Source organism: Callithrix jacchus, chromosome 6 (assembly GCF_049354715.1).
Source record: "Callithrix jacchus isolate 240 chromosome 6, calJac240_pri, whole genome shotgun sequence".
Taxonomy (NCBI): Eukaryota; Metazoa; Chordata; class Mammalia; order Primates; family Cebidae; genus Callithrix; species Callithrix jacchus.
In genome coordinates, this window is record NC_133507.1 from 64,901,060 (window position 1) to 64,926,649 (window position 25,590).

At 35.8% G+C, this 25,590-nt stretch overlaps 1 protein-coding gene across 50 annotated transcripts in view; it reads left to right on the forward strand.

Moving 5' to 3' along the window:
• The window catches only part of COBLL1 (cordon-bleu WH2 repeat protein like 1), a 164,592-nt gene that overhangs the window by 119,648 nt on the left and 19,354 nt on the right, over window positions 1–25,590 (forward strand). For 20 of the 50 annotated variants that reach the window (XM_078327480.1, XM_078327481.1, XM_078327484.1 and 17 more), the window contains 5 exons: window positions 3,622–3,719; window positions 3,833–4,069; window positions 22,156–22,309; window positions 22,741–22,815; window positions 24,032–24,151. In XM_078327480.1, coding sequence (XP_078183606.1) covers window positions 3,622–3,719; window positions 3,833–4,069; window positions 22,156–22,309; window positions 22,741–22,815; window positions 24,032–24,151 — 684 coding nt within the window. Of the gene's footprint in view, window positions 1–3,621; window positions 3,720–3,832; window positions 4,070–22,155; window positions 22,310–22,740; window positions 22,816–24,013; window positions 24,152–25,590 lie in introns of all 50 variants that reach the window. The other 30 variants (XM_035304646.3, XM_078327491.1, XM_078327478.1 and 27 more) reach the window with 2 other exon arrangements.

A 25,590-nucleotide genomic window follows, 5' to 3' on the forward strand; every position in this document is an offset into this window, starting at 1 on the left:
TGAGACCAGCCTGGGCAACATGGCAAAACCACATCTCTACAAAAAGTACAAAAATTAGCCAGGTGTGTTGGCACATGCTTGTAGTCCCAGCTACTTAGGAGGCTAAGGTAGGAGGATCACCTAAGCCCAGGGAAGTCAGGGCTGTGGTGAGCCATGATCTTGCCAACGCACTCCAGTCTGGGTGACAGAGTAAGACCCTGTCTCAAAAAAAAAAAAAAAAAAAACCATATAAAATATTCTGGTTATACTTATTGTATTTGCACAACCACAGGAATTTTTCATCTACTGTTTTGACTAAATTTAATTGTGTATCTGTGTGTGATAAGTGGTGTATTCCATCTTAAAATGAAATAGTGGCAAATCTAAAAAAAATTATAAATAATAAATCTTTAAATGGATTCCAACTAGCATTCAGTGCCTGTTTGTCTTTGTGCAAGTTATTAAAATTCTCTGTTGACTTACAGTTCCTGAAAGTGTAATGGAGTAATACCACTGCTTTCATTTTTTTATATCCTGCAGGGTAAACGTTAGCATCTTCCAATAAGGAAAAGGGCTCAGAGTGATAACTTTTGATACCTCCCTCATGAGGTCATTCTAAGAAATGTATTAGGCATGCAAAAAAACTTTTACCATAAAATACTATCCACATGTTCATTATTGTTAGTTGCTAGCATTCTCAAACTCATTGTGCAGAATATATGCCGCTTATTTAATATTTTGTCAGATTTAAAAATTTTACTTTGTAAAATAGTTTTCCTTTAATGTGTTGAGGAATTTCGCATTACTGTATTTATTTGGTGTTAACTAGCTTTGCTTTCCTGAAGTAGCTCCTATTTTGCCTTAATTTATTTTGGTTTTTTAGACATGTATTTTAAATAAAAGCATTTGAGACTACATATTTATCTCTTAGTTTTTCTTTAGTTATGTCTCATAAATTTTAATATGCAATATTTTATTTCAAATGTTATTGAAATTATATTGTGATTTACTATAGAATCCATATGTTGCTTAGTAGAAGAAATATTTTTTGAATTTTACAGATCACCACTCATTGTTTTTCCAGGTTTTTAGAAAAATTTGCTACTCATTTATTGAAGAAACCAGGTCATTTGTTTTATAGCTTCCCGCATTCAGATTTGTACTGATTGCTTCCCGTGGTGTCACTTAATGTTTAATTTATTGTAAATGTCATTGAAATTTTATTTCAGTGTAAATTTCCCCTCTATTTCCTATAAATTTATGGTTAAATCTAGAGGCTTGATCGGATTTTGGTGAGAGATGTTTTGGCAAGAATACGTCACAAATGTTACTGTGTACTTCCATTAGCAAATGTAACAAGTTATTTTTTCTGATGTTAGCCTTCAGTGATCTTTGTCTGCATCTTAATTAAGAGTTGAAAAGTGATGAAAGTCTATTGCAAACAATATTACACCTCCTAACCTCAGCTGTTTGACTGCTATCTAGATCTAATTCAATCAGAAAAAGGTAGAATAGGCCAGGCACGGTGTTTCATGGCTGTAATCCCAACACTTTGGGAGGCCGAGTCAGGTGGATCACCTGAGACCAGGAGTTTGGTCAACCTGGCAAAACTCCATCTCTATTGAAAATAAAAAACTTAGCTAAGCGGGGTGGCATGCACCTGTAGTCCCAGCTACTTGGGAGGCTGAGGCAAGAGAATCGCTCAAACCTAGAAGGCGGAGATTACAATGAGCCAGATTTCTCCAGTGTACTCTGTCTCGAAAAAGGAAAAGGTAAAATAAAAGTTTGATTATTTCCTTTCATCAGCATTTAAAATAATGGACTGGTTCTCTAGCATAACACAAAGGTGAACAAATAGGCTCTTGTGTTTTTTTGGTTTTGAGACAGATTCTCACTCTGGCCAAGCTGGAGTGCAGTGGCATGATCTTGTCTCACTGAAACCTCCACCACTGGGTTCAAGCAATTCACCTGCCTCAGCCACCCAAGTACCTGGGACTACAGGTTCATGCCACCATGCCTGGCTAATTTTTTTGTGTTTTAGTAGAGACGGGGTTTCACCATGTTGGCCAGGATAGTCTCAATCTCCTGATCTCATGATCCACCCACCTCAGCCTCCCAAGGTGCTGGGATTACAAATGTGAGCCACTGTGCCCGGCCCTTATTTGCTTATTTTTGAGACAGAGTCTCACTGTGTTGCCAGGCTGGAGTGATGTGTTGCTTACTGCAAACTCTGCCTCCCAGGTTCCAGCAATCTTCCTGCCTCCGCCTCCTGTGTAACTGGGACTACAAGTGCCTGCCACCACTTGACTATTTTTTTATATTTTTAGTAGAGGCGGGGTTTCACCATGTTGTCCAGGATGGTCTCCATCTCCTGACCTCCTGATCCACCTGCCTCAGCCTCCCAAAGTGCTGGGATTACAGGTGTTAGCCACCAGAACCGGCCTTTTTTTTTTTTTTTTTTTAAAGGATCATTATAAATATATGAAATTAAACACGTGACATGTTTCAGTTTATTGAGTTACTTTTATGGCATCCAATTTATTTTTATTTTTACCAGTAGAAACCATCTCAGGTTGGTTCCTGAGTCCTTTTAACACAACCTGGTAGACTTTGATAGTATTCTCTCTAGTAGGGCTAGATGTTCCAAGATTGTATTGTATATTTCTTGATACTAACAGAGAATCAATCAACCATTCTCAAGTAGTCATGGTTTCATTTAATGGGAAATGGAAATTAGAGCCAATTTGGGCCGGGCAGGGGTCGGGGGGGGGCCCTCAGCACTAACTGGCTGCATCATTGCATGAAGGCCTTTCAGTTGACATTAGGAGATGCTTTTTGGAGAATTGTATATAAATACTATGTATACAACCTTGAGGTTTGACATTTGCCATTCTAACTAAAATTCCACTCCCTAATTTTCAGCACTGTTAACATATGGGACAAGATAATTCTGTCATTGGGGACTGTCTTTTGCAATGTATTATGTTTGGAATCCTCACTGGCCTCTACCCAGTAAATGCCAGCAGCACAGTCTCCTAACCCTGTTGACAATGGTGGCAGCCCAAATAGTCTCCAGACTTGGTCAAATGTCCTCTGGGGGGCAAAATTGGCCCCAGTTGAGACCCACCCTATTGAATAACTTTTATGAAACATTTAACAAAGTACTGAGCAATTATAATGACTCACATTTGTAGAATAAAATATTTCAGAGTAGTTTAGCTGTGAGACAAAAGTATAATCAAAATAAAGGAACAAACTGTGTGGTAGAATTTCATATCTTGTTTAATTCTAAGTGTCATTTCTATTTTACTTCTGCTTCTGAAATGTTGTATAAAACATAGACTCTGAGTCAAAAAAAAATCAAGTTCGTGTCGTAGCTCTGTCATTTCCTGAGTGTTCGCCTTGATTATTTATCTTAGTTTTTTAAGCTTCAGTTTCCTCTGCTGTGAAATAGGAACAATATTTGCTTATTGCTTTGAGAATTTAATAAAATTTAGGGTGCTTAGCAGAGTGCCTTGTTTGTAGACTATAATTGGTAGCTTTTAGTATTAAGTACGTTTGCAAAGAGGAAGTAAGAGAAAAATCTTGGATGTGAACAGTCAATCCCAGGTACAAAAGTAAGATGCTTTTCTTCTATTTTAGAGTCCTGCCCAATATCACAAAACCTAGACATTATGAAGGAAAAAGAAAATAAAGGGTTTTTCAGTTTTTTTCAACGCAGTAAGAAAAAGCGGGACCAAGTAAGTATTGTCTTATACTATATTTTGTAAGATTCTTCAAATATTTTTAATGACTAGTGCTTTTTACCAATATCTTGAAATTACTAGATTTTGGCTTTATCATTCTTTACCAGACTGCAAGTGCACCTGCAACCCCTCTAGTAAACAAGCACCGCCCAACTTTTACAAGGTCCAATACCATTTCCAAACCATATATTTCCAACACCCTGCCGTCGGATGCACCCAAGAAGAGGCGGGCTCCATTGCCCCCAATGCCAGCATCTCAGAGTGTCCCCCAGGACCTTGCACACATCCAGGAGAGGCCTGCTTCTTGCATAGTGAAATCCATGAGCGTTGATGAGACAGATAAGGTGCGTCGTTTTGTTTTCTGTTTTGTTTGTTTAGTATGAGGCAGGGTACCATTTATTTTTCCTCTTACCTAACTTATCTTTTCCAGGTAGACTAATAAGAAGTAGTCCTATAACAGTTGGTAATTAGTAACAGTTACTAATATGTAATAAGATGAACAACTCGTACTAAGATTGGTACTAGGAATAGATCCTCTATATACATATAGGTCTGCGATGCAGTATAGAGTAAAAGTTAGTTTTAAGTAACTTTCATATTCAAGCAAAAAAAAAAAAAAAAAAAATATATATATATATATATATATATATATATATATATATATATATATATCTCCAAAAACCTAAAGTCTTCGTTTACTAATGCCTAACTAAGGGCTCTTGCTTAATGCATATAATAGAAATGAAAATACGGTCTTTATGTTTGAATAATTCTTTTTTAAAACAGTAACACACTCTTTGAGTTGTGTTCATGAATTTCTAACCACACGTATCTTCTTGACCTGACTGAGATTCTCCAGGGAATATTCTGGTATCTACCTGGTACATAGTTACTCCACAGTTAAAAAAAAAGAAAATGAGCCTTTTTATATCGAATATATCACAGTTATCTTTATGTACCCTTATCTTCAAAGGTACACTTTCTAGGTGTACCTTTTTCAAAAGTTTCTTATTATTATTCACCTCTAATCTCAAATTTTCCCTGAGCGTGCCATTTTGTGGAGATCCATTGCAAAACTACTTTTCATGACTAAACAATTCACAAATTCCTTGCTTTATTCATATAAAAAATAAATGGATTTTTAGGTATATATTTGAAGATGAGACTGTATATATTGTTGCTGGTAATCAGATGGAATGATTTAAGTAACTCTGAGAGCAGATTATATTTGGAGATACTTGAGACACTGAGAAGTTTTCTTGTATCTAGTTGAAAGATTTTGTTTCTCCTTTGGGAGCTTAGTAAATGCAATGCTAACATAAATTAACTCTTCGCAAGCACCTGATACACATTTCTGTGCTTCCTTGACTTAAAAAATATTAACCATAGTTTCTAAATGTAGTTTATAGACTATCATCTGTGCAACTCAAAGAGATATAAATGAATTTTTAAAATGCTTAACCTCAGTACTTGGAAAATGATCGATTAAGTTTCTTATTTCTATTAAGACTTTCTTGTCGAATTTAATGTTTGTGGTATAAAATCTCATCTTGTAAATCAGGAGGATAATTTTTTTTTCAAATGATAGAATTGTATACTGACAAAGTTTTGCAGGGTAACTGCTTGAGAGTTGGGTGAATCCTCACAGAAGAGATGGTTCTTGAGTTTACTCTTGAAATATGTGTGGGAGTGCATTAGTCAGGCAACGGAACCCTGTTTACAGATGCAGGAATGTGAAGACTATGGCATGCCTGGGCATGAGCAAGAAATAAAGATTGAAATTAAGCATGGTAAGCAGGGGTCAAGTCAGGGTCCCAAAGATTTTATTTTGTGCTTGTGATCCTTTTAAATTTCTTCACAATAAAAAGTAGCATTTTTAGGATTGTTGTATGTTTATAATTACCATAAACTATGTCATATAAAGTATAAATTATCATACCTTTGAGTAGCCACCTGTCTTTTTACATACACACACACACACACACACACACACACACACACACTTTAGCCCATGCTCACAAATCTTTATTCCAGCCATCCTCATCCAATCTAGTTCAGTCAACTTTCTTTGTACTTGGCTCCCCAAGAGGTCTATGTTGTCTTTCTAATAGTCTGTTTCTTAAAATTCTGGGCTGTGCTACCAGTGACCTCACTGAAAGCTGTTTCTTTTGATTCTTTCCCTCTGTTCTGTGACCAGTTGCTGCCCCTGTGTTAAGTAATCTTTTTTTTTTAGTATGTTGCCTTTGGCAAAGTACACATCTTTGTATAATTTTCTAATTATTTTTTCTTTTGATCTGGACATCTGGGTAGTTCTTTGATGTATTGTTCAGGAGGACCCAGAATTATTTATTTTTCCCTAGAGAAGCTGAAGAACCATTTTTTATTTATTCATTACAAAAATTCTTAGTGATTAAGCTGTAGTACACACACAAATTCATACCTTCCTAGGTATCTCTGCAACTAACTTCTTGATATATTTGATGTGATTAATTACCCCCTTGGTCTTGATTTTTCTTTCTCTTCCTTGGTCTTGAGCCGTTTTCTATTTTTTTTTTTTTTTCTTGTCACTATTTCTTATATGTATTTTCTAAATTTGGAGGTGCTAAATCCATGGTCTTGGTCTATATTTACTATACTCTTTCAGAGAAGACATCTCTTTTTTTTTGAGTTTGTGGGCTAATGGTTCTCAACTATAGTGGTTTGAATAGTGTTCCTTGCAAAAGGTACATCTGAGATCTAACCCCTTCAAAACCTGTGATTGTGACCTATTTAGAAATAGATTTTTTGCAGATGTACTCAAGTTAAGGATCTCTAGATTATGTATAGGATAGGATCTCTAGATCCATAACTTTAGTACAAATCCTTGGATTTTAGCAGGCCCAGATCCAGTAACTGATATCTTTATAAGAAGAAGAGACACACAAGGAGAGAGAGACACAGAGAAAAAGGTCATGTGAAGACAGAGACAGAAATTGGCATTATGCTGCCACAGCCAAAGATTACCAGGAGTCACTAGAGCCTGGAAGAGGCAAGGGAGGGTTCTCCCTAATGCCTTCAGAGGGAGCATGACTGCCAGCACCTTGACTTCAGATTTCTGGGCTTCAGAACTGTGGAAGAATATATTTGTGTTGTTTTTAGCCACACAGTCAGTAATTTGTTAGGGCAGCCCTGGGAAACTATACATTCACTTCCTAATTCCAATGTCGATATTCTTCCAGTTGCAGTTTGAATTCACAGTTGCTATTGACTCATCACTACCTGGAAGATTTATTTAAAACCAAAATCATTGTTTTTCTACCAGACTGAAAAGCTCAAGATCATCTTTGATGTTTCCCCCCCCCCCCTTTTACATCTAATTAGAGACCAGTCCTTCATTCAGTCTCCCTTCGTGATGTCTTTTATTCTCTCTGCTGATGTCTTTTATAAAGAACTCCAGGGCAGAGTATAAAGAGAAAACCAGTACTTAACATGTCTTTGAAGTACTCAATGTGGTTGCCACATTTGTATTTCTTAATTATCACTTTTCAGTTCAGAAACTTTGCATAGCTTGCTGTCATTTTTCTGGGCATTCAAGATCCTCTACAGAATGATTACAGTTTTACTTTTAAACATTTTAATTCCTCATTATTTATAGGATAGGACAGGATACTCTCTCTAACCAGAAGATTTGACTTATTATTGCTGATGCAAAATCCTTCATTCTGCCTTTTTGGAATGGAATGGCCCCATTTCCATGTTCTTCATTTCTACTTACCCATCCAAAGGATGTCCATTCTTTTGCTAGATTCATGGAGAGTTTTTTAAAGATTTTGGCATAAAATAATCTTTGCTGTCTCTGTATTTGCCTCTCTTATCCCTTTTCATTTTTTCTTAATTTGCATGTGTATAAGTAGTATATGTTATATAATTCTAAAGATAAAAAGAGGAATAGGGTAAAAATTCTCCTCCTCTGACCCCAACCAAGTTCTGCTGTCCAGAGGCAACCACTATTAACAGTTTCTTGTGTCTCTTTCCAGAGATGATGTATGCATATTTAAACCAATATTCATGCTAAATATTATTTTTTTCCTCAGGTGGCCATATGCTGCATGCATGTTACACTTTACTTTTTGGTACTGAATTATATATTCTGGATATTCTTAGAAGTTCATAAAGGGCTTCCCCTTTTTGAAGGATTACATAATATTACGTTGATAGGTATAACATGATTTATTTACCTCCTCCTCTAAAGATAAACATTAGGGTTGTATTATGGCATAAAACTTGAAGGATTCTTAAATTTTACCTTTTTCTTTTCCCCACTAAGAGGGCAGGAATTGTGTTCTCCAGCAAAATTTTGTAACATGGTAGGTGTTCAAGAGAATTGATAAGTAAACATTAATCATTGCTTTCATAGCCAGGTGTAGTATGTACAATGAGAATGTGTCACACTTAGATAATTAACTTTTAGTATGTCATTCATATATCCGGTAAATTTTCAGGAGTACTTGGTTGGATAAGGTAAAGATTGCTTACATTTAGTTTTATGGTAATTGGACCATGTAATTCTTAGCAGTATTTCTCTTAAGTTTTTATAGAAAAGCCAGAATTTAGATAAGGTTATATTGAAAACTTAAGGTCCAACTAAACTATACTATACATGGCATAATGCATATAAATATAATTGATTCTTGAATTAAAATTATTTATAGGCCAGGCATGGTGGCTCATGTCTGTAACCCCAGCACTTTGGGAAGCCGAGGTAGGAAGATCACTTAAAAGTTCAAGACCAGCCTGGCAACAGAGTAAGACCCCTGTCTCTACAAAAAAGTAAAATAATAAAATAAATCAGCTAGGCATGGTGATGTGTCCCTGTAGTCCCAGCTACTCAGGAGGCTGAGGCAGGAGGATCACTTGAGCTCAGGAATTCAAAGCTTCAGTGAGTTCTGATCTTACCACTGCACTCTGGTCTGGGTGACAGGGTGAGACCCTGTCTTTAAAAAATAATAATAAATTTTAAAATAGTTAAAACCTGGTTTATATAGCCATGTGCAGATATTCAGGAAATTTAGCAAAACATGAATTTATGAGTGACTCATACTTATTTTACTGCTTGCTTATATTAAATTTAAAATCAAAGATGGTCATTCTCACAATAAACATTTTTATCAATTTTAACAATTTAGTTTTGAATTCGAAAATGTAAAATGTCACTATTTTTAGTGATTGAAGGTGATAGCATGTTGAGGACAAGATAACTTGGAAGAAAAATATTTATGACCAAATTGGTTCTAAGTATATGAATTTTAGACGCACTTTCATTTAATTTTTGTTGTTTGGGATACAAAATAAACCACAAGGGTGCGCTATTTGACAGTACAGCATTCTAATTTTTCCATTTTTTTTTTTCTCCAAAGCACCTTTTAATAGAGCAGAAAGAAAATATTGGAAATAGTTACATTAGAAATAGAAAATGCTTATTGATGTGGGTAAATAAAGCTAGAGAGATAAATATAAGTAACACATGACAAAGGGATTTTTAATTAGCAGTTTTATTCATTTTGAGTTTTTATTGCATTTTGTTTTTCCTTTAAAAGCCACAGATACTGTTTGCCTTAGTCAGGGTTTACTGATGTCAGTAAATCTGTAGCTTAGGAAAAATTTTGTTAACCACGTTTATTTTTATACTTTTTGGCTGAACATATTTAATAATTTGCCTCATTCTTCTAAGATATTTCTCAATATCAACAAATTTAACTATTTGGATGGTGATATTTTAGAGCTTATATTGAAAATATTCACATAAAAGAGTGTTGATTTGCTGAGCTAATTTTGACAAACTGTGCAGTTTCCAAAGACTATTCAGAGTTAGAGATAGCAAAGATCCACTTAGCAAATTATTTAACCCAACCTTTTAGAATATTTCTGCATCTAAAATTATTTTTTCTATCTAAAGAATAAATTTTGAAGAACACATCTTTTACTATCATTACTGTGAAAGGATTACATAGTATCCTTTCATATCCCTAAATTTCTCTGTATCCTCTTTCACATGATTTCAAGCCTCATGTCATTTTTTCCTATGAAGGTGAATATATCAGCTTCTATGAAAATACTCATTTGAAAAGAAAACTTTCCCATTAGAAATTTTCTGAGGCAGTATTTCTTGGTAATTTTTGAGCATTTTTAAAATATGATTTTGCCCAATGTTTTGAAATGCCGTTTGTGCAACAAGACATATAATAGCTCATACTTTATTTCCATGAACCATATAGCATATATTCTTATATAAAATGTATAAGATTGTCATTTGTGAAATGGGAAGTCAGAAATTCTATTACATTGACTTATATTGCAAGTGACTTAGAATTCTGGGATAAATCTAAGTTTAGAAATCTAGTTTCTGCATCATATCTGCTGACCAAGAATTTATGAAGAGCACATTTAATAAAATTAATGACCAAAGGATGTTCTGGTCTTATTGACAAATTAGCCTCATCAGCTGATTTTACATTTGAATAACTGGCAGAAGAGTTGGAAAAAAGTATTGGATAGTCTTGACCTATCTGTATAATTAACAGAACCTTTTGTAGAATTGTTCATTTGGCACATTTGGTGTGACTGCCACTTGTAATTATGAATATACAACAGCAATCAATTTTTTCTTCTGGATATGGGCATGACACATCTTTTTATTTGGGATATTACATTGTGGCTGGAAACATTGTAAAAAATGATCTTTATTGGGCATTTTATTTTGTCTCACTTTGCATCCTGCTTCAGAAAAATACTCAACTATTGAGAAACGGAAAGTTTTTGCCATCTAGTATTATGCAAGTGAAATTTAATACCTAGAGTGTTACTTTTAAAAAAACTGACTTAATTTTTTAAATGTTTTAAATTGTTCATCTTTTACCCAATTTTGTATTCTAATATATATATGTATGTATATATATGTGTCTATATATATATGCATATATACATAAAATGTGACAACCTGTGTAAAATTTTATGTATATAAATATGCATTATATATATAGAATACATGTACATTATATATAATACATTTACATGTATTATAATAACATACATTATATAATAACATATATAATACATGTATATGTATTATATATATGTATATACATATATATTTATGTATATAGATATACACACATATATATCATGGTTTATAAGCAGATGAGATGATATAGGTCATATACTTATGAAATATACAGGTATATATTCTTATTTTATTATTATACTTTTAATCCTAGTTATTTTACATAGAGTATGTAAGGCTGTACTCTCTGTTGTAATAGAGTATGTATTTGCAATTTTTAAGAAATATTGATTTTACAGAGATTGTCTGTAAGATTTTACACAGATTGTCACATTTTATTTTCCCCTCCATTTTCCTCTTATATAGAAAGTGGACCACACACATAATTCTACAATTGCCTAGGAACAGTGGTTACCATGGTATTTGCAGTTTGCTGTACAGAATACAGCTGTCTGTACTTCCAAAAATATGATTGGTTTCATTCAACAGAGAAATGTACCAACACAGTATAACATTTAATCTGCTCCCCATTTTAAGGCTTTCTTAGATATAGTACATACTTTGCCACTGTAGTTTTCATCAGATTTTCAAAGGGTCATAGTCATAATAACGAAAGCAGTGCTCAATGCTTACTAATGTTTCAGACAGCCTCTAAGAACATTACTTATTTAATCCTCATCACAGCCCTCTGAGCCATTACATTTTAAGTTTCTGCCAGTTTTACCTCTGGCCTAAAAGTAAAGAACTATGAATTATGAGGCATTAATAGTTGTTAAACCTTAAAGAAAAAATATTATTCAAAGAGCAGTAGGTCATTTGTGGAATTAATGTGGATTTCTCTTTCTTATCTATTAGTATATAAAAAGTTGGACCTCTCTGAAATAACATACTGAGTTAATACAATAGCATTGAAAGTAATCAATGTTAGGAGACATACTTTACCAGTAGGATGTTTACTTAGCCTCTCTACCTCTGTGATGTTTGGGACCTCATGGGGAGACTTGCCTTCTTCTGGTAACTAGCATGTGTTAACAGAGGCCAGGGCAGATAGAAGCTGGCCTCTTTCCTGGAGTGATAAGCTATGGGGTCACTGGGATAAGCCTGCTTACTTCCCTTTCTGGGTGAACTGAGTTGGCCCTAGTTTGTTTGGTTGACTGCAGCTTCACTCTGGTATAGGTCCTAAACCCAGTTAACTTCTAGATGATTCACAAAATATCCCACCCTGTGGTTAAAAACACCTATATCCTCATCACTGTGATCACAGATAATCATGGTTACCACCATTTCCTGTCTTTTAAACTTGATCCTGAGCTCTACTTTCTCTTGTTTCACCTTTTTTCATCCAAGATATACCACTGAACTAGACCCCCAATTTTGGGCTTTTACAAAATGCAATATGCAAATGGTTATCACAAATAAGACTTAGTTTATATACATTATCAATGTATCATAGGGTTGATGAAAGCACTGATTGCTTCATAAAGACAAATGGAAAAAATTTACAGGGGTATAACATGGGATTTTTTAGTGTGTGTGTGTGTGTGTGTGTGTGTGTGTGTGTTTTCTTTCTGTTGCATTTAGAGAAGGGCTGGAAAGAAGTCCTGACCTGGCTTGAGAGAGAGAATCTTGAATTCTACTAACAGGTCTACTGTCTTCTTTGCTGTTATTTTTTTTTCTTCTTCTTCGCCTTCAATGAACTTCTCTATGACTTAGTTTTCTCTTCTGTAGAATTAGGTTGTGTAATTGAATTTCTCAAAGTCTCTTTCAACTCTAGTATTGCAAAATTGTTACTTCGTTATTTTTTAAAATTGGCCTGTAACAGATGTGTTTGTTTTGGTTTGATTAGCATTAACGAGATCCTGGTGTCTAATCCTGGTATTACTTCTCTGAGGATTTCGGACACTTAAAAGTACAATAACAAAACATTGGCTGACATCTTTAGATCTTCCCAGACTCCAGACTGTAACACAAAAGTTGACACAATTGCATGGATATTGCATTACCAAAAAGAGGTAGAAAACTTGATGTTTGAGGAAGACATGCTTAGGTTAATGAGTTTGTTAACCATCGGATACAAATGTTACCAATGACTAATAAGTTTTAAAGTAGATGACTTTAAGAGAAATCTAGTAGCAGGCTTGGCCATTCAGAATGCCCTTAATGGGTTTTATTTTAGTAACCAAAAAGATACAAGTTACTGTTGGTGTTGGTATTTAGATCACCTATAAGTGAATCTAGCTGTAACCTCATTACTCCCTCTTGTAGTATTTATTTCAGCAGATTGGTAGGAGCAGCATTAAAATTAGCCTCATAGTGAGGGCTTGCCTAGTGTAGATTTAAGAGCTCCAGGCCCTGGTACTGCTGTCCTACTTCTCTTCTTGTTATCACCTTTGTCTAGGATCTGACATGCCACCTCTATTTCTTATACCCCTTCACTTTGATGTTATGCTATTTCTCTTAATCTACATAACCTAGGCAGGCTAAGATTTTCTATGCCATCAATGAAGAATCTTAAAACAGGTTTATATAGAGAATAGAAAAATAGAATTATAAGCCCTAGATTTTCAGGAGTGGGGAGGAAGTGCCATCCAAAGAGTTAAAGGGTATAGAACAGGGAGATTCAGGATCTCAGAAATAAACTTGCCCCACCTCACCAAAAGATAACATTTTATTTTTACAAATCATAATAATATAATGGAGAAACTGGCACATACACTTTCATACAATGCAAGCCAAAATGTGCATGCACGTGTGTGTGTATGTATGTGCATGTGTGTATACAAAGGTGTAAAAAGATACACATATAGCCATGGACACCAAAACTTCTTTGAGGCAACTTTTATTTGTTGGAATTTAGTGATGTTTTTTCCTCATCATTGTATACATTGTTTGTATCTGGTAAGATTGAGTTAATTTTATCACATCATCCATAAAACTGATTTAATTGTGATACAAACTCACAGCTTATTTTACAAATTCAATACAAGACCTCATACCTCTAAATTACATTTATTATAGTGTAATAATAACATGTGTAATGATAATGACACTTAAAATTGACTTGCTTTTCTAAGTTGTAAATTTTTTTAGCATTCTTCGATCAAGAGTTAGGAGTTAAAACTTGACACTCGGCCGGACCGGGTGGTCACGCCTGTAATCCCAGCACTTTGGGAGGCCGAGGCGGGTGGATCATGAGGTCAAGAGATCGAGACCATCCTGATCAACATGGTGAAACCCTGTCTCTACTAAAAATACAAAAAACTAGCTGGGCATGGTGGCACGTGCCTGTAATCCCAGCTACTCAGGAGGTTGAGGCAGGAGAATTGCCTGAACCCAGGAGGCAGAGGTTGCGGTGAGCTGAGGTGATTGCACCATTACACTCCAGCCTGGGTAAAAGAGTGAAACTCCGTCTCAAAAAAAAAAAAAAAACTTGACCCTCAGATATATGAAAAGTTCGGTTATTGGACACAATAGTAAATATCATAAATTAATGTAAATTTATAAGATATTTTATACTCTTTCATAGTGTTTATTAGGAATGTCCGGGTTGGAGAAAAATAATGTGAGTCTGTCCCTTGAAAAACAAAGCATGAGTTTTAAGACAATTTCAAGGATTGTTTATAGTCTCTTCACTAACCCTACTCTTTCCCACCTGTGTAAATGATACTATAAACAGAACTAACAGCTTCTGTTAGAAACATTTATCAACATCATTGAAGTTGGGCTTCTATGTTTCTATCTCCTAATTCAGTGTTTTTAGTTTTCTTTGTGTATCCTTTCATTTAACTCTTTAATACAGGACATATCAATTTCAGTGACCCACACTTGATAATTCAGCTGTGATTAAAGCTGGGTGATCTAATAACTAGTACAGAGCAAGTATTCAGTCATTCTCTTGAATGCCGTTTGATTTTATTTTTTTCAGTTAAATTTAGTTTGATTTTGAATCAGTGAATTCTGATCTGGGTGTGAATTCTGGGGAATTAACAACCTGGAATAGTTTTCAATCTGACCTTGCCATTTTCATTAGTATATTCTGTTTCTCCTTGCAGCATTTTCCTTTTTAGAGACCATAAAATTTGGTGATGTGCATTCCTGTTAGAGGTGCAGTTTTCGTTAATGGCAGGCAGACTGACCAGTGACTCTAACTAAAGTAAATAATTGAACATCTCTAATGATTAACCAAAGCAGTTTCCCCTAGGAAGTAGACACCTCTGTGTTTTCTCATTTTGTAAAGGCTTTAGACTTAATAAATTTTAATCTCTACCACTTTTTAAAATGTAGTCATAATTTGAACAATGTAAATGTATGTTGGTAGTAAAAGCAGAAGACAGTTATCAATAGTTCTTTAATTCTTCACATTAAATTGGCTTATGAAACATTTCAACTGTATGTACTATGATACACATCCATGAATTCATCACTGATTCAACAGACTAGTGTTAAATATTTAACCTTTATTAAAGATTTTAAAGTATGTTGAAGAGACCTGAGTTGACTTAAAGATGGAGGTTTTCAGACTCACAGTGAATGTTTATACAGCAGACTAAGTATAGGTTCCTGAACATTGGGCAATGTTGAGTTTTAAGGTTAATTATTACTGAGACTGATTCCAATAGGGCTCTTACCAACACAGTCTCCAGAGAGTACAATCTTAAAGTAAATACCTCCTTTTACCTATACTTTTTACTCTAAGATATACATAACTATAATTCTTATTTTATTTGCAGAACACTTTCATGTACTTTAAAATAGACAAATTGCATGTAATAATATCAGCTAATGGTAATGAAGTATGCTAGACACTGTGCTATGCATTTTTTTAGTTTATTATACTTTAAGTTCTGGGGTACATGTGCAGATCGTGCAGGTTTGTTACATAGGTATATATGTGCCATGGTGGTGGTTTGCTGCATCCATCACCCTGTCATTTACATTAGGTACTTCTCCTAATGTCATCCCTCCCCAATCCCCCAACCCCCTGCTATTCCTCCCCTAGCCCCCCCACCCCTCAGGCCCCAGTGTGTGATGTTCCCCTCCCTGTGTCCATGTGTTCTCATTGTTTCAACACCCACTTATGAGTGAGAACATGTGGTGTTTGGTTTTCTGTTCTTGTGTCAGTTTGCTATGTATTTTACATATAACATTTCATTTAAGCATCCTAGCCTCTTTTGACATAGGTACTTTTACGTTTCACGAATGAGGAGGCCGAAGGTCACAGAGATAATAAATGGCATGTTTTCTGAACCCCTTGTATTGACTCCAAAACCCATTTGTTTGGTGATCGTTGTAATGGGCTGCCTTTTACCTTGCAAACTCTCTGTAATCCTCTCTCCAGCTAGACAAATTCATACTCAGAAATAGTGAGTAGTTTGGCTTTGATGAATGCAAGAGTAGAGCTATTGGGAGACTATTTGGAACATATTCCTGAAGTGCACAGAAAAAAATACAGCTTAAGAATGCTGCTGCTCAGGCCTCAGTGGTCTTCTCGGCCTTTTAATTAACTTAATTTAATTTAATTTTTTAGCATTCAGAACTCACAATGTGTGTTACTGAAATATGATTTAAATACTGTGGCAGTTTAGTAAGGTTGCTTTTAACATTAGTCATTCCTGGGTTTGGAGCCTCTCCGGTCTTGTGTGTTAGATAGGTATATTCTCTGTAAATCCCAATGTATACTTGGCTTCCTTGGCTACAGTCTATTTAGAAATATCAAAGTTTCTAACTTAAATGTCCCTTCTTTTCCTGCAGGCTTTCACCCTGCCTCCCCAAGAGAAGGATGTTTAGTGGATGTAGAACATCTTTCTCAAGTCCCAGTTGTTCTTCTGTTCTGTATCAATAGTGATGTTTTAGTTAACACACAGTAACTCCACATTTGATTTTTATTATCTTAACTTTCCTTGGCTAGTTCTTAAATAATTGAAATTATTTTCTAAGAGTCTTCATAAAACCTCTTGCCTCTGTGTCTTATAGGACAACAAAAATATATATATTAGGCTATTTCCTTGAATGCTAATATGAATATTACTCATATTTCAAAACAAAATTTACATTTCTGTCATTAATCTGTTGCTTATTATCTAAACTCGCTATTCTTAGTTCTTCAAAACTCTTGCCTGTGCACGATCTTATACCAATTGTTAAATTTACATTTGTCCTCAACTTTAATAAGTTGTTTTTTTTGTGTGTTTTTTTGAGATGTAGTCTTGCTCTGTTACCTCCACCTCCTGGGTTCAAGCGATTCTGCTGCTTCAGCCTTCCGAGTACCTGGGACTATAGGCGTGTGCCACCACATACAGCCAGTTTTTGTATTTTCAGTAGACATGGGTTTCCATGTTGGCCAGGATGGTCTCCATCTCTTGACCTTGTGATCTATCCACCTCAGCCTTCCAAAGTGCTGGGATTACAGGCGCCTGGCCAACTTTAATAAGTTTTAACCATTATTAACTGTATAGGTTCCAGGTATGACAAGCCACATAATTGTACCTCATATCAATTAGTGACAATCATAGTCACTTTCCTCTAATGTCTTGTTTTGCTCTTGTTGCCTAGGCTGGAGTGTCATAGCGCAGTCTCAGCTCACCGTAACCTCCACTTCCTAGATTCAAGGGATTCTCCTGCCTCAGCCTCCTAAGTAGCTGGGATTACAGGCACGTGCCACCACACCTGGCTACTTTCTGTATTTTTAGTAGAGGCGGGGTTTCACCATGTTAGTCAGGCTGGTCTTGAATTCCCGTCCTCAGGTATTCTATTCACCTCAGCTTCTGAAAGTGCTAGAATTACAGATGTGAGCCACAGCTCCTGGCCAATGTCTTTTTTATTACCCTCTTTAATTCAAATTGCAGCTTTAGAAATGCACGTCCATTTACCATCATGATACACATGCACAACATGTAAAGATGGTAAATGTCATAGAATAAGGTTATAAAATAAATGCTTCCCCTAATGTCCATGGCTTTGTCTTTTCAACATACATTCTCCCAATTATCTTCATAAATACTGTTAAAAAATTTAGCATTTATAAAACTGAAATATGTCTGTTTTTACAAATTTTAAATTTTTTATTCATTAAAAATATAAATATTATGTTTTACAAAAAGCTAGCTTATTTTAAGACCTCTAGGCTGAATAATGAAACATATGAGTCTATGGTTAATCTGTCTTTGAGTTAGGAATAGGTTCTTAAAAATTTGTGAGTCTATATATATTCCTCCCTTTTTTGATTTCTATACTGTCTCCTTTATTACAACCAAAATTTAAGAGCTCTAACTCCCAAATAGATACCGTCATTGAGAAATTCATATCATGGCTCCTTTACCATGGAAAAGACCAGTAAGTGACAATGATTAGGGATGTGTACTAAAAGTAAACACATTTTTATTATACACCTTATGAAAGCAATCAGTCAAAACATGGGAAACATGGAACTAGGGAGGAAAATCAAATGCTGCTGTTGCTTTATGTGTTAAGGCGCCACTTGCTGATCCCCTCGTGCATTCTTACTGATAAACTAGATCTGCCATAGGAGTGGAGCATGGCTTTAATAGGGCTTTGCAGAAGTAAATCCATCAAGAAATAAAATCACATCTTCTACTGCTTTTAATTTGTAGATAGATATTTCTTTTTAAGCAAAGGGCCATGTTCTTTTAGGAGAACTTTTGGCCTTTCTGATGCTTCCTAAATTTGTTGCTCTTATAAGATATCACATGAAGGTTTTAGAACACAAAGACATTATCAGTAGAAACATTTCTATTTAACCTTCATATTCTATTCTACTCAAAACCATATTTAAATACTGCAAATTCCTTGGTGCATTTGTTTCTTAGCTTTTTGTTGCAGCAGGCCTTTGTTTTGAATTATTTCAAAGGTCCATTGAGAATCCACCCCCATGCCTACCCCAGGCAGGATGATCATAATATGTAGTCAGAATTGACTTTAGTGACTCTGAAACAGAATCTGAGTTTGGGTGGCAGGCTTTAACTCTTTTCTTGCTGGATTATAGAGAAATTTGAAGAATTTTGGAGGAGGAATCAGAGTAATGGGATAGGTTTGGAGGGAGAGTTGGAGGCAGCTATTTACCAACTAGTAGGAAAGAAGTTTAATATTTCACCTGTTGGTAGGATCTCCCTGGTGCCACCTTGTCCCATCCCCCTGTTAAGAGGCAGAGTTAATGGGTTTGTGAGAGGTTTGTTCGCTGAAGCTCCTGCCACTGTAGCCCTGTTTTTCTCCCTGTTGAGGTGACCTGCCTTCCTCTTTAGTACGTAACACAGTTGGCAAAGATTACAGCTAACTCAACCCCTTTTCTTTGGGGGCAGGCTTCCTTTTCTCTTTGGCAGATATGACAAAATTACAAAAGAGTAAGTTTGCCAAATTTTTCTTGGTGTGTAGCAGAGCGTGAAGACTGAAAAATATCTTATGAATTAGTTCACTGCCCTTAGATGTACCCATGTTGTCTTGTAAGACTAGAATGGCCCAAGCTTTACACATGCTCCTGGTCTGAGTACATCAAGGTCTTTTATTTACAAATGAAGAAGGCAACATATCATTTATTTTCTTCATTCATTCAAGAAGTATTTACTTAGAGACTTCTGTGAGCCAGACATGATTCTGGACATACAGCAGTAAGCAAAATAGGAGGGGAAAACCTCCCTGCCCATGTGGTCAACTCTAGTAGGAGCAGACAGTGTTCAAGGCAAATAAGCCAAATATATAGTATGTTAGAGAGCAGTTAAATGCTGATCATAGAAATAAATCTAGGAAGTGGGGATAAATATTGGGACTGAGGGAGGAGTTCATTGAAAAGATGACATTTGACTGGGCATGGTAGCTCATGCTTATAATCCCAGCATGAGCTGGGAGGCCAAGGCAGGCTGATCACTTGAGGTCAGGGGTTCGAGACCAGCCTAGCCAACATGATGAAACCCTGTATCTACTAAAAATACAAAAATTAGCTGGACATCATGGTGCATGCCTGTAATCCCAGCTACATGGGAGACTGAGGCATGAGAATAGCTTGAACTCTGGAGGTGGAGGCTGCAGCGAGCTGAGATTATGCCACTGTACTCCAGCCTGGGCAACAGAGTGAGACTCTGTCTCAAAAAGAAAACTAACTAAATAAAGACTTTTGAGAAATGGCCTGAAGAAAATGAAGGGACATTGAGTTATCAGAAGGAAAAGCATTCCAGGAGCAGAGAGCAGTAAGGGTGACTACACCATGATGGAAGAACTCTGCTGGGCATTTGAAGAGCAGCAAAGAGGCCAATTGTGGCTGGAGAGTGGAGTGAGCCACTCCATTACCAAAGGAGGAGGCCAGAGAGAGCTAGGCACCAGGTGGTTAATGAATTTATACAGGGAATTATTAGTGGGTTTTGACCAAAGTTACCTAATCTGGTTTACATTTTAATAGGATCTTTTTTATTATCTTACTTAAAGATAGCAGATTCTTTTGGCTGCTATGATGAAGGACTATAGGGAAATAATGTGGAGACCAAGTCTAATTAGGTACTTCCTAATGATGATTCAAATCACATGGTAGCAGTTAAGCTGGATGCTGGATGTCCTCTAAGGGAAGGGACAAAAGGATTGACTCAGTGTGAGAGGTGACAGATAGAAGAAAACGGCGAACGGAAGGCTGACTTGTTCTTTACAGGAATACTGTGAGAATAGGATGTGGCAGAGGGATAAAGAGGAATTATCATGATCTCAGTTTTAGACATGCTAAATTGAGGCAGCTTTAGACATTAGGAGGAGATCAGAACAGAGATACAAGATAGACACAGATCTAGAATTTATCAGCATGCAAATAATACTTAAAAACCAGAGAATAGATGAGATCCTCAGGAGAGGAGCAGAGATACTAAATGGAATGTGTTCACAGACCACATCCTGGGCCACAGTAGTATTGATCAGGAGTTAAAGAGAAGTAGACACAGAAAACTGAGTAACCAGAGAGTACAGATCTGTAAAGAGTAAGAAATGTGGTTTCCTGGAAGAAAAGAATGTATTTTAAGAGGGTGGTCAGCTTTGTTTAATGTTGCTAATAGGTCACATAAATGAGTTCTGAGAAGTGGCCACTGATTTATTCATAGTCAAGGTCTTTGGTGACTTTGATAGGAATAGTTTAAATGGATGTAAGCCTGGGAAAAGTATCATTGAAAGGGTTCAAATGGGACATGAGAAATTGGAGACACAAACTATGAACAACTTGATTGATTGATTGATTGATTGGGATGGAGTTTCACTGTTGTCACCCAGGCTGGAGTGCAATGGCATGATCTTGGCTCACTGCAACCTCTGCGTCTGGGATTCAAGCTATTCTCCTGCCTCAGCTTCCCAAGTAGCTGGGATTACAGGTGTGAGCCACCACACCTGGCTAATTTTTAAAAATTTTAGTTTGAGACCAAATTGGCCAGGCTGGTCTCAAACTCCTCACCTCAGGTGATTTGTCCACCTTGGCCTCCAAAAGTGCTGGGATTGTGGGCATGAGCCACCGTGTCTGGCCCTGAACAATTCTTTTAAATTCTTGTTATTGTTGTTGTTGTTGTTCTTCCTTCTTCCTTCTTCCTTCTTCCTTCCTCCTCCTCCTCCTCTTCTTCTTCTTCTTTTTCTTCTTCTTCTCCCTCCTCCTCCTTCCTCCTTCCCCCTTCCTCCTCCTTCCTTCCTTCCTTCTTTTTTCTTTCTCTTTCTTCTTTCTTCCTCCTTCTTCTTCATCTCTTCTTCCTTCTTTCTTTCTTCCTTGTTCTCTTCTTCTTCTTCTTCTTCTTCCTTCTTCCTTCTTCCTTCTTCCTTCTTCTTCTTCTTCTTCTTTTTTTTGGTAAAGGAAAAGAGCAAAGATGGCATGGCCATTGGTCAGGAGGCACTGGCCCTGCTGAAGGAGGATGTCTTAGGGTCTGCCAACAGTCACGGGCTAGGAGTGTAAGCAGTAGCTGTTAGCGGTAGGTGACCTCGAAGGACCTTGCCTCAGGTAGACATATTGATGTTCACAGTGTTTCTCACTGATATACTGCAGCTGAAAAGAGGTAGATTTAATCAAGCCAGCTATCACTGTACAAATAGTGTTCCCTTTTTCATCCCTTTTAATTTCTTCAGATTTTTCTTTAGAAGTTTTTAACTCTGTTACTTCTGAGTCCTCTACATTACATTAGTTGTTTGCATGGCAGTATCCCATTCTAGCCTAAGTTCTTGAAAAAGGCCATATTTTATTTTATTTTTTAACATATCTATTCCATAGCCCAGCTTCTCCGTGTGGCAGATGCTTCATAAATGTTTTTAAAGAATGACTATTATCTTCCATTTGAGTATATCCTATGTTTGACATAAAGTTCAGTGTCTTCCTAAAGTTTGCTATTAATTTCTAAATACAGGATTCTGTTTGGCCATTTTGTTTTCCAGAGTCCCTGTGAAGAAGGCAGAGTGAGGGCAGGATCACTGCAGCTCAGCAGCACATCTGCAGGGAATTCATCTTTGAGAAGGACAAAGCGAAAAGCACCTTCCCCACCCTCCAAAATATCCCTGCATCAGAGTGATGAAAATAGTCATGTATCTGGTAATGTGATTTTTTCATTAACATTACATTTGTATTGTGTTTTGTTTATGGACAGTGGGAAAGATATGGATTATACATTATGCTTTTTAAATAATACTTAGGCTTTTAAAGTGTATCTTGATTAGTCTCACTTAACTGCCTTTTAAAAGTCTGAAACATCACACAATAAAGTGTCAAAATTATACAACTCCATTATCCTAAAATGAACATGTCATAATTTGTGAATTTATTCAGAAAGGTGCTGCCATTTCAGGATTAGCTGCATGTAGGAAAGGGAATCTAAGTGGATTTTAGTTGTTTCATAGCTAGATAGTAAAATGGCTTCTAACAAGGCTCACTACTTTCTGAACTTACAAAAATAAGTTAAACTGTTAAGGAATTGTTTTATTTGTGAATATGACTTTATAAGTTGTGTTGCTTCTTTCCTTTAGCCTTACAGCCAGAAGGTGGGGTTCCTTCAGACAGTGTTTCAGAAGCAAACTCTCCTGTGGAGCTATCCAGCCCAGGTATGACACCCTTATTCCACATGGTATAATTACTGAAAAAGGGCTTCCATGATTATTGAGAAACAAATCCAGTCGTGATGCTTTGTACATGAAAGAGATACAGATTCTTTGGCCTCATTTCCCAAATTTTACATTATAAAATGAATTCTTGCCCCCACCTTTCTGCCCCTCAGCCCAATTAGAGTATGAAGGTGGCAGAGATCAAAATTTCAGTTCTGGAATTGTCCTTCAGCACTTTCTCTGTGTGGTCTCCTGTTTTTCCTTATGCACTATCAGGTTAACATTTATTAACCTCCTTCCCAAGTGTATTGACACACCATAATTAGGAATGTATCTTGGTGTGTGCAAAAGGAAACTTACATGAAAGTATAAGCACAATTTCCTTATGCAGCTCTTCTAGGTATGAACTCAACATACAAGTATCCTACTCTAACGGTAAAAGTTTGTTGCCACCAGAATGTTTTCTGTTGTAGTATATGGCTCTTCTTGTGGATTCTCCCCAAATGAAATTCCATTAAAAGTAACATAATTTGTTCTAATATTTTTCCAGTGTTTTTGATAATACTAAGTAGCTTTATGAGTATGATAAAAATGTTTTTATCTTTAGAGTTACTATTAGGCATCAATGAATGTGAAAGACTAGTAATGTCATACTAAACATTGAGTATGATTACGTTAGGACTTTATTATGGGGATAATTTTGTAAGTATGGAAAATGCTTGATATAACTCGCCTAATTTTTATAATTTATATTCCAAATACTGGAAACATTTAGGAGCAACACTCTTGAATCTTGAATCTTTAAGGGGTATTTAGAAATCTGGAATTTTAACATATATGTATATATAAGAATTCTTCATTCCTCTATGATTTTAAATCTTATCCTCAGATAACTGGTAATGACTTTTCTCAGCTTTTACTCAGAATAATATAAATGGTACCATTTTGTTCCGGAAAGGAAATTTATTGGATAATGTTAACAATTACAACTGTATTGTAAAATTGGAAGTCACTGAAGTATTAGTAAAAGGTGTGCATGCTATTCAAACTTTGTTTCATATCTGCTTTCTTCATTTGTTTCCATTTTATGTTCTTATTTAATGCATGGATAATTGTGAGCTAACAAATCTGATTTCTTCCAAAATGCTTCTTGGTCTCTGCTTGCCTTAATTCTGTTGTCTAAGTGCCATTTCCACAGATTCCACTTCTTTGGCAGAAACCTCCTTTGGCCCTGGGCTCTCCAGTCAGGAGCAGTGCACTGCGTCCAACCTGATGGAGGAAACCTCTGTCTTTGAGTGCCCTGGAACACCTGAGGCAGCCATAACATCACTGACATGTAGGTGGTCAGGCCTTTCTCGGGTGGTGCTTTGTGTCAAGCAGATTAAGATATCATCAATTGTAAATTTGATTACTTACTGAAACCTTGTATAAACATATCTTACAAAGAAAGAGAAGTTTCCCCTTTTTCACTGAAAATTTTATCTGGGTTTGGAGTTTGTTGTTTTTCCCAACCATACAGATGAATACAACAGAGTGGATTAGTTAAATAAAATCAGTGGTTCTGAAGAATTTTAGCTTCTCTCCTATTTATCTTATATATACTGAGGGGGTCACTTAAAAAACACAGTTGAGACTGGGCATGGTGGCTCACACTTGTAACCCAGCTACTCATGAGGCTGAGGTGGGAGGATTGCTTGTCTCCTGAATTTTGAGACAGCAGTGAGCTATGATTATGCCACTGCATTCCAGCCTGAGTGACAAAGCAAGACCCTGTAATAAAAGTAAAAATAAAAAACACATTTGTATCTAAACCATCATGACCTTTCATTTTTCTCAAAACAGAATTTTCGAATTATATAAATACATTCGTAACTTATAAATACAATATGCTATTTTAGACACATTATATTATACATGGGTATCATAATGACTATTTCATGTCATTATAAAGAGTCATTTGCCAAAATATGTACATTTGAAAATTTACTTAAACCCAAATTTTAAGATATTTTTTATTGAGTAATCTATTTTTATTCATGACAAAAAATACCTTAAAATTTGCCATACCAATTTCTCAAAGAGCACAAATGGCACAGTTTTCTGTCTAAATGCCTAGAGATAAAATTTTAAAAATATATTTTAAGTACTTTAAATATTCAATTATGTTAAAATTTTAAATTTTGTGGATGTGCTGATTACTATAATCTGATGCTATATCACCTCCTCACCCTGCCCCTCCCCCACCCCAGCCTTATGATAAAATTAAATTTCATTCAGATACTATGGTATACATGAAAATGTTTAATTACATTTAGCAAAAGTTTAAAACCTCACTCTTTGGCTTGCATTTACTTTCACTGCTAATCTTGTCAATAAGCATGAACATTAACTGCTAGGGATGCCTCCTTCTCTTTTACCCTGCTGGCTATTGGTTGTTGGTGAACATATTTTTTATATAATGAAATATTAACTACAGCTATAGAAAATATTTATATATACACACATACGTATTAATATGGATGATATTTAAGATATTGCAAGTGTAGAAAAAAGCTAGGTGGCTACAGTATGCTTCCATTTATATTAAGTAAACTATCAAAAAGAAACTAACAAAAGAAAAGGAAACATGGATATGGTTATCAGCATATGCATGTATATTACACTTTCTCAGAACATACAGGAAAAACCATTAAAGCAAGGTGCCTCTGAGAATCAAACTGGGTAGGAATAAAACTTAATTTTCACTGTCTAATACTTGCTCTATTTGTATTTTTA